Below are 12,517 nucleotides of genomic sequence, written 5' to 3' on the forward strand. Positions count from 1 at the left end.
GTTTTAATACGGTATCTAGCTTTCTGTTTGTTTTCAGTGGAGGCTTGGTCGTGACTACCTAGACTACCAATGCCATACCACTTTTTAAAAATATGTTTTTTAATTTATTAAGCACTCATAGTGTACTAGCTTGCATGTGAGAGTAGAGAAGTGAGTGACCTGATATGTTTTGTTTCAACTGGACCTTGGCTTTATGGTACTCTATATGATTACTATACTGTATGTGTGTTACATTAAAGATACAAAGCTTAGCATGATTGTGATCTGGAAACCCTATCTGCTCCAAGAAAGAAGCTCTTACGTAATGACCTATAAAAATATAATTAATTCATCTTGTAATAAATAGAAGTGAGGTAAAATTAAATTAATTTCAAGAATAGAGCCAGTAATTTTAAGAAAGAAAGAAGGAAAGAAGAGATGAGAAAGGGGTGGAGGAAAGAAAAGGAAAGGAAACAAAGAAAAAAGTAAAAGAAAAATGATTACAGTTTTAAGATTCTCTCTATACTTGCCCAAGGGTCCGCTGCCAGACGTCAGCTAGCAGAATGAAGTCAAATAGATTTTTACACCTAATTATCTGACAAATACACTGTAATTTATTTTGTTTGTCAGATGCTTATTATATAGTGCTTACCTTGTGCTAGGCATTGTTCTAATCACTCTGCAAGAGTAACTCACTTAATCCTCATAGCCAATCTATCAGGAAAGAACTATTACCTGTCCCATTTTTGAGGGGAAAATTGAGTCATAGAGAGGATAAGTTGTGGGAAGTCACAAAGCTGGTAAGTGATATATTTGGGCTTTCACCCAAGACAGTGTTGCTCCAAACTCTTTTTAATCATCCTGCTATGCTGTTTGTAACACAGAAAGAAGAGAATTGAATTTTTGAAAGATTTGTTTTTCTAATTCTCAGAAATTAACATTAAATATTCTCTTTATTTTATGACTCAAGAGTTTTTCTGCACGATTGAAAAGATGACCTCTATACAATATTGGTAGAATACATAGTTAGTCTAGGTGTAACAGAGTTAAATGAAAATAAGCAGCTTTCTTTTCTTCTTCTTCTTCCTTTTTTTTGGTCTTCCTCTCATCTTGTCATCCCCCAGGGCTACCCCTGCCTTCTAAGTGTCATGTAGCCTCCTGACAGGGTGTATCTGGGATAAATTCTTGGAGAGCCGATTCTGCCATTCCTTAACACTGTCCCCTCAATCTGCAGTGTTCACCCTGGTTGTAGGCTGAAACCAGGTCCTGTGTCACGTGTCTTCTGTGCCATAAGGAGACAGCACTCTGTCGTTGGGAAGGAGTACATCCGTTCTCCTGCCCAATTAATTCTTCACTGTTCTATCTCCTTCCTCCATTGTTGTAGCATTCATATCGCCTCAAGAAGTTAAGTTTGGAAAGTTTTCCTTTTCAAAATTTCAGTACAAAAATGTGCCCATGCTTTTTTATAAGACTGTCTCAGAGTAAGGGAGTTAACAATCTGCTTTGCATGTGCCAAACATTGCACTTCGCAGTTTGTCTAACTTATTCCTAATTTATGCCTCATAATGGTCTTATTCCTGTTTTGTAGTTAATGGACCGAGAGTACAGAGAAGTTAAGCAACTTTCTTGTGGTCACAAGCTCTGGCATTTCTGACTTCAAAATTCAGACATTTTTTGTGTGTGTGCTCTTCTTTCTCTTTCCCTCCCATGGAAATTAGGTTTTTGCTAGTTCGTGCTATCTCACAAGGGGCATTTTTAGTTATCCTTATAAATCTCACACGGCCCCCCTCCGGATCATCCTCATGGATCTTCAACCGAAACTTTTATTAGACGAGCACCTGTAATTGTTTTCTTTTTTTAGGGGCTATGCCATTGCCAGCAGCAGTGATGACCGCATGAATGAGCCGCCAACCTCTCTCGGGCTTGTGCCTCACCAGGTTAGTGATTTGGAAGTGAAGTCATAATTCTGGACCTGGTTCCAGTGGTGCAGGGGGAACGCATGTGGGGTCACCTCATCATACCATCATCAGCTCAGCCCACCACTTTTCCACCCTCCTCCTCCTCCAGCTGCTTTGAGTTTCAGTGGGAATGCTTTAAGACTACCTGGCAAGTATCCCATTTTGCAGGGATGGCGACAAGGAGAAATTGTAAACAAGCAGCATCACCCAGAATCTTGGATGCATTTAACATGTTGACTGGAGGTCTCGTAGTGAAGAAGCAGCAGCAAGAACATACTCTGGAATTGGCCAGATGACAGTTTAAATCCCAGCCCTTCAGTTAATTAAGATGGCCTTCCTTGGCCAAATCCCTAAACTTGTCTGAGCCCTTGTTTGCCTGTCTATAAAATGGAGACAGTAATACTGCCCTCGTGTGGTAGTTGCAGAGATCAGAAATGATGGGTGCAGAGTGCTCGGCAGTGGTGCCTGGCGTGTCATAGGCCCTTGGTGAAGGATGCTGGCTATTTTTGTTTCTGTTCTTTATTATTCAGTCCCTAGCCACGTAAAAATCCTTATGGGCATGCACGGGAAAACCATTAGAAGTGTCTTTTCAAAAAAAAGAATCTGAGGTGTGAAGAAGATCCATCCCATAGAGACGGAAAGAGAAAAAAAAGTGATGGAATGAACATTTCAAGTTCATGTTGCCTTGTCACCAGTTTTCATTACTATGTTTTTGGAGGAATGAAGATGTTTTCCAGTCTTACTTTTTGGAAATCACTTCACCAGGTGCCATCTGTGTATTTCTGTGTAGAAGAGGAAGGCTGTCTCCACATGGAAAGTGGTGACAGTGCCCACCAATCCCATCTGGAAGTTCTGAGGACAGGCTCACAGCTGAAGGCAAGAGCAGGGTGGCCCACTTAGCCCACATTGGTCTCGCCGTGCCTTCCCACCTCCTGCTTCCCGTCATCTAGGACAGCCCTATCATTTTCCAGTTGACGGTTTGAATCAGAAGAAGGAAAATTATTTGCCCACAGTCATAGAGAGGTAGTGGATGAGCCAAAACATGAACCTAAATTTGGCACACCTACTGGTGCTCTTCGTGAGGCCTGCCCGTGGGGAGTGTTACCTTCTGGTCGACACTCCAGCCCTCCTGCACTAAGTTGCCCTCAGACACCGTTTGTTAGGTCACTTACCCTCTCAGAGCCCCTTTCCATATCAGTAAAAGCAGGTGCCTTACCTGGTGTCCAAGATTATGTCTATGATGAGGCTTTGCAGGCCATAAAACACAGTGCAAATGTGGCTTTTCCAGTCTGTCTCACACGGACTGTGTGCCACTATGTCACATTTATTTGACATGAATATGTTCATCTTTCTACAGAAACCTTTCAGACAGGACCCAACAGACATGTAATAACCTTCCATCATAAGAAAGCTGTCTTCTAGAGCCGACCTCTGCTATTTACGCTCGAATCTCATTCGAATCCCAACCCACTTCCCCTCTTGACATGTCTCTGTCCCTCTTTTCCGACCGTGAGATGTGCCCTCATCGCCCTTACAGATTTCATACTGAGAAGGGCCTTAATTAAATTTTCAGTCATGCCCCTGCACTTCTCTCCTTCTTTAAGTCCTTTATGTTAAATCACCACAGCTGTAGTTTTCTTAGTGCCAAGGCCAGAGGGCAAAACGGTCTCTTTATAGAAGGGTCCAGTGTCAAAATGCATGTGCCCATGTTTTTAAAGTACTATGGCAACTAATCCCTCTCAGTGTCATTTACCCCCATTGAGCCTCACAATTGTTTGTCATTCACCAACTCTTCTAGTTCTTTCTCCTCGTTTTCAAATGTCTGAAGGATTATTTTGGTTGTTGGCCATCTCTTCATTTGGTCTTTTCAAAGGCTGAAGAATAACCCAGCCATATATGGGAAAAGCCCGTGCTTGTGTGTGATTAGTTGCTTACATTATTTCAAGTTTCAAGCCTTTATTTTTAGCTACTATCTAAGAAAGACAGTGGAGAAAGAACTTTAAAATTAATCAGGGTTGTGTGGTTCCTATTTATAGGCTTTAAATTTCTTCTTCTTTTTCTCCTTTTTTTCTTAAGTGGAATGAGTCCATTTATGCAGCTCTGTTTTGATTAGAGGAACATCGTTTCCACAAAAACACTGGGCTGTGTTGCAATGCCCTGCTGCAGACTCAGCACTTCCCTCCTCCTCTTCCTGGCTCTCCAGATTTCCTCTTGGAGAGGAACTTGGTAAACCCCTTTGTGTGCCTTGCATACAAAGAATGACCCCGTGAGTTCCAGGGGCTTTTTTTTTTTTCTATCCCCCAAGGAGAGCGTGTGTTAATTGGCCCCTGTGGAATAAACTGTAGTAGAAAAGTGATAGCCCTTGGATAGAAATGGCAAGGCCCCCCACCAGCAGTGCATTGTGTAATCTGGAGAAAGTTGCTTAACTTAGCCTATGGGCTCTGTGTCTCTGCTTTCCTTGTCAGACCAGGGAGGCCTGAAGATGACTTAGTTGATCTGCCTGTGGGACTACAGGCAGATTTTGGCCCATTCAGAGATTGACCAAGTGCAGGAAAGGGCTTATTAGGCCCTGATATTCATGATAGTCAGCCTGAAAATAACCTGACTGATTTTGAAAACACCATTTGAAGATAAGAAACTAAGCTTATGGGTTTATTCTTTCTTAAAAGTGGCCCAGTGTACACGGATGGGATTCTGCAAGCAGCCAGCAGTAAGCACAATCCTCTTTCATAATGCAGACTTTCTGTCTGTATAAAGCTCATCAACTCCTACAAATTGTTAAACATACAACCTGAGTTATCACAAAGTAAACACGACTCATGTACCCAGCACACAGATTAAAATAAAATGTTCTCAAGCATCTCTGAAGCCCCCGTCATGCTTCTTCCATTTATTGTCACATCCTTCCTACACAGAGGCAAGCATCGCTTGACTCCTGACACTGTCGGAGACTTTTGTCTAATTTTGAACTTTCTGTAAATTAAATCATATAGTATAGTATACTATACTATACTGCCATACTTTGGAGTTTGGCTTCTTTTGTAGAGAGAACTTTTTCATTGCAGATCTTAGCATAGTATTATTCCTTCACTTTCCATCTAATGGGATCCTAAAAAAAAAAAAAAAAAAATGGCTTTTCTTGGCTCCTGGGGTGGTGGCTGAGTTCCATGAGGTCAGACCCTTTTTCTGGTTCTTTGGTGCAAGGCACAGCTCGAGAGTTAGAAAATATACGGGTCACTCCTTGTATCTCTAGGAAGTTGGTTTGCAGGTTCACAAGAGAGCCTGAATGTGATGGAAATTGGCAGCCTGTGGAGCTGCTGATCATTTGACTGGACCTCCCTCAGAAAATGAAAAACAAGATGGCAATACAACAGTCCTCCAAACACCATGGTCATTAATAGAGCAGTTAGCTTTTATCCCACTTGTGGACCAGGCAGTTCACATTTTTTGTCTTTGGGTGAATGTACTCTTGGCTCTCAAGTACTGATGAATAAACACCCTGAATATGTATGCCATTCCTAGGGGTTTGGACTTGCCAACCCCATGGTTCTCTTGCACTCTTGAATTCTTTATTTTAATTACTTTCAGAAAAGCAGAACAAAGGTGGAACTAGGGCAGGACTCAGAGAGACCTGGCCTGGGAAGCCTCTGAGACAAGTCTGAGATAGAGCTTGGGTCCCTAGCCATGCCTTGGGTTGCTAGTTATCTGGCCTGTCTGCACAGGCTATGCCCCCACAAATCCTCAGGCCTTTTTAAATAAGCTCTCTTTACTTTGCTCAGAAATGCTTATCACAGTGTGCTTCTAGGGGTATGGATGGACTGACTGCTGAGGAAGGAGATTAAGAAGAAAAGCAATAAAAGCCCATTTCCTGAGCTGTAGCCCAAGAAAGGGAATCTCCTTCCCCTCTGGTTCTGTACCCTTCCAATTAATGATAATGGGAATGGCAGGAAAGACAGATAGTCTAAATGTCTGCTGTTTCTCCATATCAGATGTTCTAGTTTGTGACCTATCCATCCTCCCAGACCCCCTTGCATTCAACCATCCCTTTAGCAGATGATTGCCAAACACTGTACCAAGCACCATGATGTTCAGAGAAGTTCAGTAACTGACACAAGGGCACCCAGTATTTATTTCCATTTGCTTTTGGAATCATCTAACTCGGTGGATATACCCCCAAGCCATTTGGATGTGGTGGAAGGAACTTCATTCCAGAGGGAGGCCCCTGAATAAAAGGAGGGATCTGGGTACAAAATCTGACAATATCTGTGCTTTCTGTGTGGGGCCCTAGAAGAAGAGAGTGTGATGGGCCTTCCTTGATGCATGACAGAGGGGGGGAATTATACATAGTGCAGAGTTCAAATGTGTCTTAGAGAGCATCTCTTGTCCCAAAAGACTTGGGCATACGTTTATCCATTCAAGGATGTTACTTGTGCCTCCCGAGTTTTGCTCACCTGATGAGTCCATCCTGTTTGAGAGGTCCCATGTGGGAGGCAGCCTGTAAGCTTTATGATCATATAGATCCAATTAGAATCCTGGGTTTTCTTCTTAATTACATTTTAATCCATTCATTCTTTAGCTCCTTTTACAAAAGATTTGGAACAGCTCTTGTCACTTGTTAGTGTGTGGCCTTGGGCAGGTTACCAGTTGTCTCTGAATTTCGTGTTTCATGCCAGTAAAATGGGGATAATTATATAATAAACTCCTGGAATTAATATACAGGTTACATCACATTTACTAAGCACTAGCACAGTTTTGGGCACATAAGGGATACTAGTAAATGTTGGTTTTACCTTTCTCTTTCACTTTTAATTAAAATGGTAAAATGGAACTTCTATGCTCTTCTAAAGAGAGAGTTACAAAGAATCTCCATAAAACTCTGGAAGCCTTCCAATGAGTACATTGGGGAGGATTGAAAAGTTTAGCCAGCACCATTCTGCAGGATTTTTCTAAGAACGTTGCTGTCTCATGTGCAGCTCAGTCTTTCCATCCCTTGGTGTCCAGTTCACTTAAGGAGAGGAGGACCATTGGTAGTCATTGATGCCATTGTCTGAAATGAGGGTGACTGTGCTGTGCCTGGGGTGTTGCAATTTCTCCACTCCCCATTTTGGCATTGATTTTCATTAAGACTCTTCAACGTCCAAGGGTCATCTCTTGGAGTTTGGCGTTCGTTTTTATTTATGCAAACTCCAAGCTCTTGAAGTGTTGCCAGGTCTGCTGGAAACTGGTGTGAACTCAATGCAGTTGGTTCAGTTGTGGCCACACAGTGCCTGCTCAGCATGGGCACTTTGTGGGCATTGGCTCTCTGCTTCCCATAGAGGCAAGGTGGGCTTAGAGCTCTGTTGGGTCCCCAATGTTGGGTCAATGGGTCCATGGTCAAAGGAGCGAGACTGATACAAAGCGAAGGTCAAGCAAAGCTTTATTTTGTTCCAGGCATCAAGAATCAAACACACAGGGGCGCCTGGGTGGCTCAGTGGGTTAAAGCCTCTGCCTTTGGCTCAGGTCATGATCTCAGGGTCCTGGGATCGAGCCCTGCATCGGGCTCTCTGCTCCGCGGGGAGCCTGCTTCCTCCTCTCTCTCTGCCTGCCTCTCTGCCTAGTTGTGATTTCTCTCTATCAAATAAATAAAATATTAAAAAAAAAAAAAAAGAATCAAACAGACGGTCAAACAGAATGGTCGGGGCTGCCCCTTACAGAGAGGGCGACCCCTCCCTAACTCACAGACTAACTTTTATAGAGCAAAGACCATGTGGTTGAGCCTGGCCACACACAGGTGGCCAATGAGATTGCGACACACAGAGGAAGCTGCACAGCCATGCTAGGTCCCACACGGATGGCCAATTGAACTACAATTTACCCTAGTAGATATTTGAACTAGCCTATCACCTTGGTCGGAATTGGCGCCCAAAAGGTGTCCAAAGGGTGGGGCCCATACTCCTTGGTAACTAGGGAGACAGTATGCGTCCCCCCACTGATCGGATGTCTCCACCTGGCCTGACCCACCCTTGTATTTGGGCTTTGTTACCTGGGACTGGTTTCTGGGACTTGTTTTTAAGTTAAGTCCCCTGCGGGAGAGGGGGCAGGGACAGTTTAAGTTTTAAACAACAAAGTTATTGTTTAAGTGGATGGAAGCACTCTGGCTAAATAGGTCCTTACAAGCTCAAGCTGATTTTACTCAGTTTTGCTGTACACACTGCCAGCAGTAGCCCAGAATGGAAGCAGTTCCTTTCTATTCCTGATCTATTGATTTTGTAGCCAACGAGGCATAAATGACTGAAGATAATTTCATTCACCCAGACCCTGATAGCGCTGCCATGTAGGTATTGAGTTTTGGTTCTTTGCAGGACTTTTTGTTTGTTTTATTCCTGTGCCCTTCTTTTTCTTTCCTTCTTTCTTTTCATCTCTCCCGTGCTCTGCAGCTCTCTTCCCCAGGCTTTGGAGCCAGAATGAACAAAACTCAGATTCCTGGCTTTGCCACTGGGTGATTGTAGAACCTTGGGCAAGCCATGCTACTTCCCTGAGAAAGTCACAGGATGGTTTTGAGGGTAGATTGAGATAAATGAGCGAAAATACCCAAGAGCACAGGACACAGGGATGGCACTTAATAGTGCTGTCCTCCCTCCTTTCCCATTTTCTACATTATTTCAGGACATGCCTTCCTGCACAGCTTGCAAGGGGAGGAGGGAGCAGCTGTTTATGCGGAAGGGAAAAAGGAGAGGGGTAAGCACTGTAAGGGAGGCATAGGAGAGACGGAGAAGATGGGCGAGAAGGGTGCTTGGTGAGTTTGAGGACCTGCAGGGCTGCCGGTGTGCCTATAACACAGGCCTGGGGAAGCACGGGGGATGGGGTGGAGGGGATGCAGTCAGGATCCAATAAGCCATTTAAAAGGCTTGGATCCAAAAAAAAGGGGGGGGCTTGGATCCTCACTTCAGGGGCTGCAGAAAGCCAGTGGAAAGTCATGAGCTGGACATAACATGGTAAGATTTGGCTGCTGCCTGAAGAATGGACTGGAGGAGATCTGAGTGGGTCTGGATGTAGACTTGGAGTCAGCTTCCTTTAAGAGGAAGACAGCCCAATCCAGGGGTTCCCACGTCTGACTGTGCCTCAAGAGTTACCTCAGGAGCCATTTCAGAATCAAATTTCCCGTCCCTCTTCCAGATCCACTGAGTGACAGCCTCCAGGGACGTTAGGCATTTGAGAACCACAGCTTCAGTCTATTAAAAAAAAAAGGGTGGAGGGACTTCTTGGTGGTATCCAGTGGGACAAAGTACATTACTCATCAAGTTAACACAGATCAAATCCTGCTCTTTGAACTTGCCTTTGAGTTCTGTGCTTACACCAACCCAAGTTCTGTTTCCAAAAGGACCCTTCACACCTTGCCCCAGCCCACACCTCCAGCCCAAGCAGGTGTTCTTGCCTGTGAGTCTGTGGAGCTAATTAGGCAAGGCACAGGTGTGCCTAATGCCTTGGGGCTGGGACCGCCCACTGTCCTGCTGGGAGGGCCAGGAGGGAGGCCTAAGAGAGTTTAAAGGCCCTGCTCTGTGGCTTTTTCATATCTCCTGCCAGTTGGTTTGTCTGTTTCTTTTACTTCTGGTGAGGGGCGCTTGTCCTTCTTTGAAGGCCCTATTAGCCAAAGGCAAATACCACCAGTGCCTTACTAGTGTTTGACAATGGGGATTTCAATTCAGTTTGGGCCGTTTTCATCCTTGATGGGACCTGGGAACCATGAGTGCTAAGGGAGCCAAGAAACCACAGCTAATTGTATTTCTTCTAGGTTTTGTCATTCCCAGGTAGGCTTTTAAATATTCAGGGGGTTTAGTGAAGATACATTGTAGAGCGGTTTTGAGCATGAAATAATTTTGTTGTTGTTGTTAGAAGGCAACACAGGAAGCTGATGCCGGAGGTTATTTTGAGGACAAGGGGGTTGGGGGCAATAGGAACTTACACTTTTCATTTTGTGCCTTTCTGTACTATTTTGAAAATGTTGAGATTAGAAAGTTTTTTTAATTACCTCTCTTGAGGCTTAATTTATATAATATAATTTAAGTGTGCATTTCAATGAGTTTTAACAAGTGTATACACATATATAACCACCACCCCAAGTGAAATGTATAACATCCCATCCAACCCCAAAATTTCTTTTTTGCATTTCCCAGGTAATATCCCCACCTTCAGTCCCAAGCAACCACAGACCCACTTCCATATGGGCCATCTAAATTTTTTCCTTATTCTTTTCTGTATTAAGAGGAAAAAAAATTAATGTAAATTTAAAATATAAAATGTGTAGGATAGGAGGCAAGGTTTGGCCCATCTAAGGAATCTCTCTTACTAGCCCCAAAGCTGGGTATAGAGGCATGTGTGTTTGTAAAATCAGCAGTTTTCCCCCCTTGGTATTCAGATGAGGCCATTTAGAAGGAAGTTAAATATTTAAATATTTTTTTAAAAACACGAAAATGGGAGATAAAAGATAAAAATTGTTTATCTTTTTGGAGCATGGGTTATTTTTTGTTGTTTGCTCTTTTGTTTTCTCTCATGTGCTTAGTGTTTTTATTTCTAGGTAGAGTTAAAATTTTAAAGTAGCTGTTTAATGCCTACCCTCCTGTACAGAAAGATTGACAGCAAATACTAGTATTAGAATAAGTTTACAGTAAACTGTGTGCAGTCCCAAAAGTTAGAGAATTTACCTTGAGCAGTGTCAAGAGGCCTTACTTTTTAGTTACTGTGTGGATGGGGAAATGACTTTAATGTCATTTCATAAAGCCTTTTCATTTGAATGTTATTTTAGATGTGGGCAAAATTAGGTAGGTGTGCTGGTGCTATTTTTAGAAAACGTGGAAAGAATGAGAACTTTGCTAAAAGCGTCCCTCTGTTTTCTGACCTCTAACAGGTGATGTTGAGCGGTACACAGCAAACCCAGGAAGGTGTAAATAAGTTTGGTAACTGAAAGCTCCTGTTTCACGAGTTTGCCTGATGAGAATCACCTGGGGCTCTTGTTAATAAAAGGATTCTCAGGCCTTATCCTAGCCCTTTTGAATCAAGTTCCAGGGGATTCTTTGCTCAGGCAAGTTTAGAAAAACACTGAGCATATTGCTTTACATCCTTTGCTCACTTCTAAGTGGGAAGGTGATGGTGAATTTTTCTTCACCCAAGCTAAGAACAAATTCTTAAAACTTCTTGGACTGTGAATTGGGGACTCTTAAATATGTGTGAATATATTTATTAGGATTTTGCATAGGGCACCTGGATTTTAGATTGCTCTGCGATTTCTATCCATGTCTAAGGAAAGTGCTGAAATTTTAAGTAGCAATCCCTGCTCTTTAAATTTTACCCATTTCTTGTAAGATTGAGGGAATGAAGAGCATATTGTGGAAATTCGGTGCATTTTTAATACTGGGGATTTAAAGCATTGGTGATGGGGAAGGGATTGCCTGGAAAATGTGAATGGTGCTACATTGGAGTTTTTCTTGTGGTTTATTTCTGACTTGTTTTCTCTGTATAGTTGAGATATGAATAATTTGGTAGACTTTGGGATATTTGTGTTTTTTCTCATTCATTTCATAGTAATATGTAGTCTCTCTTAAAAGCATGTCACTGTGCTATGGCCAAATGCAAATAGTTCAACCTGTATCTTGCCCTTTAAAGGCAAGAGAAATAAATATTTTTGTTCAGTGTAGCACACAAACTGATCCTAAAATTCATATGGAAAGGCAAAGGACCCAGAATAGCCAAAATAATCCTGAAAGAGAAGAACAAAGTTTCAAAACTTAGTACAAAGCCTCTGTGATCAAGACAGTGTTGTACTGTCATAAGGATAGATACATAGATCAACAGAATAGAAATGAGAGTCCAGAAATGAATTCTTAAATTCATGGTCATTTGATAACCAAGCAATTGGGGAAGTATAGTCTTGTCAACAAAGTGTTGGGACAACTGGATTTCTACATGCAAAGGAATGAATTTGGATGCTTTTCTCATGCCATATACAAAAGTTAACTCAAAACGGATCATAGACATAAATATAACAGCTAAAGCTATAAAACTAGAAGAAAAAATAATCCTCATGACTTTGGGTTAAACAATGGTCTCATATATATATATGACACCATAAGACAGGGAAACCAAAGAAAAAATAAATAAGACTTCATGAAAATAAAAAGTCTTCCACTTCAAAAGGAACACCATCAAGAAAGTGCAAAGATGAGACCCAGAGAATGAGAGAAGATATTTGCAAATCTTATCTGAAAAGAAACTTGTATTCGGAATATCTTTTTTAGAAACTCTTAAAATTCAACAATAAAAAGAAAAAAAAAACTATTTAAAATTGGTCCAAGAATTTGTGTAGTCATTTCTCCAGAGAAGATTTACAAATGATCAAGAAGCACATGGGAAAATGTTCAGCATTATTAGTCATTAGAGAAATGCAAATCAAACCGCATTGAGATACCACTTCAGACTCACTAGGATGGCTGTAATCAAAAAGACAGTAACAAGTGTTGGCCTTGTAGGTGGGAATATAATATGGTACAGTCATTTTGGAAAACAGTTTGGCAGTTCCTCAGAATGTTGAAAATACAGTTACCGTA

General features: G+C 42.1%; 1 protein-coding gene across 6 annotated transcripts in view; it reads left to right on the plus strand.

Annotated features, from left to right (window-relative positions):
• The window catches only part of ATG7 (autophagy related 7), a 245,651-nt gene that overhangs the window by 66,335 nt on the left and 166,799 nt on the right, over positions 1-12,517 (plus strand). For all 6 annotated transcript variants that reach the window (XM_045990781.1, XM_045990782.1, XM_045990783.1 and 3 more), the window contains one exon: positions 1,841-1,916. In XM_045990781.1, the coding sequence (XP_045846737.1) occupies positions 1,841-1,916 (76 nt within the window). The remainder of the gene's footprint in view (positions 1-1,840; positions 1,917-12,517) is intronic.

This window comes from Meles meles, chromosome 20 (assembly GCF_922984935.1).
Source record: "Meles meles chromosome 20, mMelMel3.1 paternal haplotype, whole genome shotgun sequence".
Classification (NCBI taxonomy): Eukaryota; Metazoa; Chordata; class Mammalia; order Carnivora; family Mustelidae; genus Meles; species Meles meles.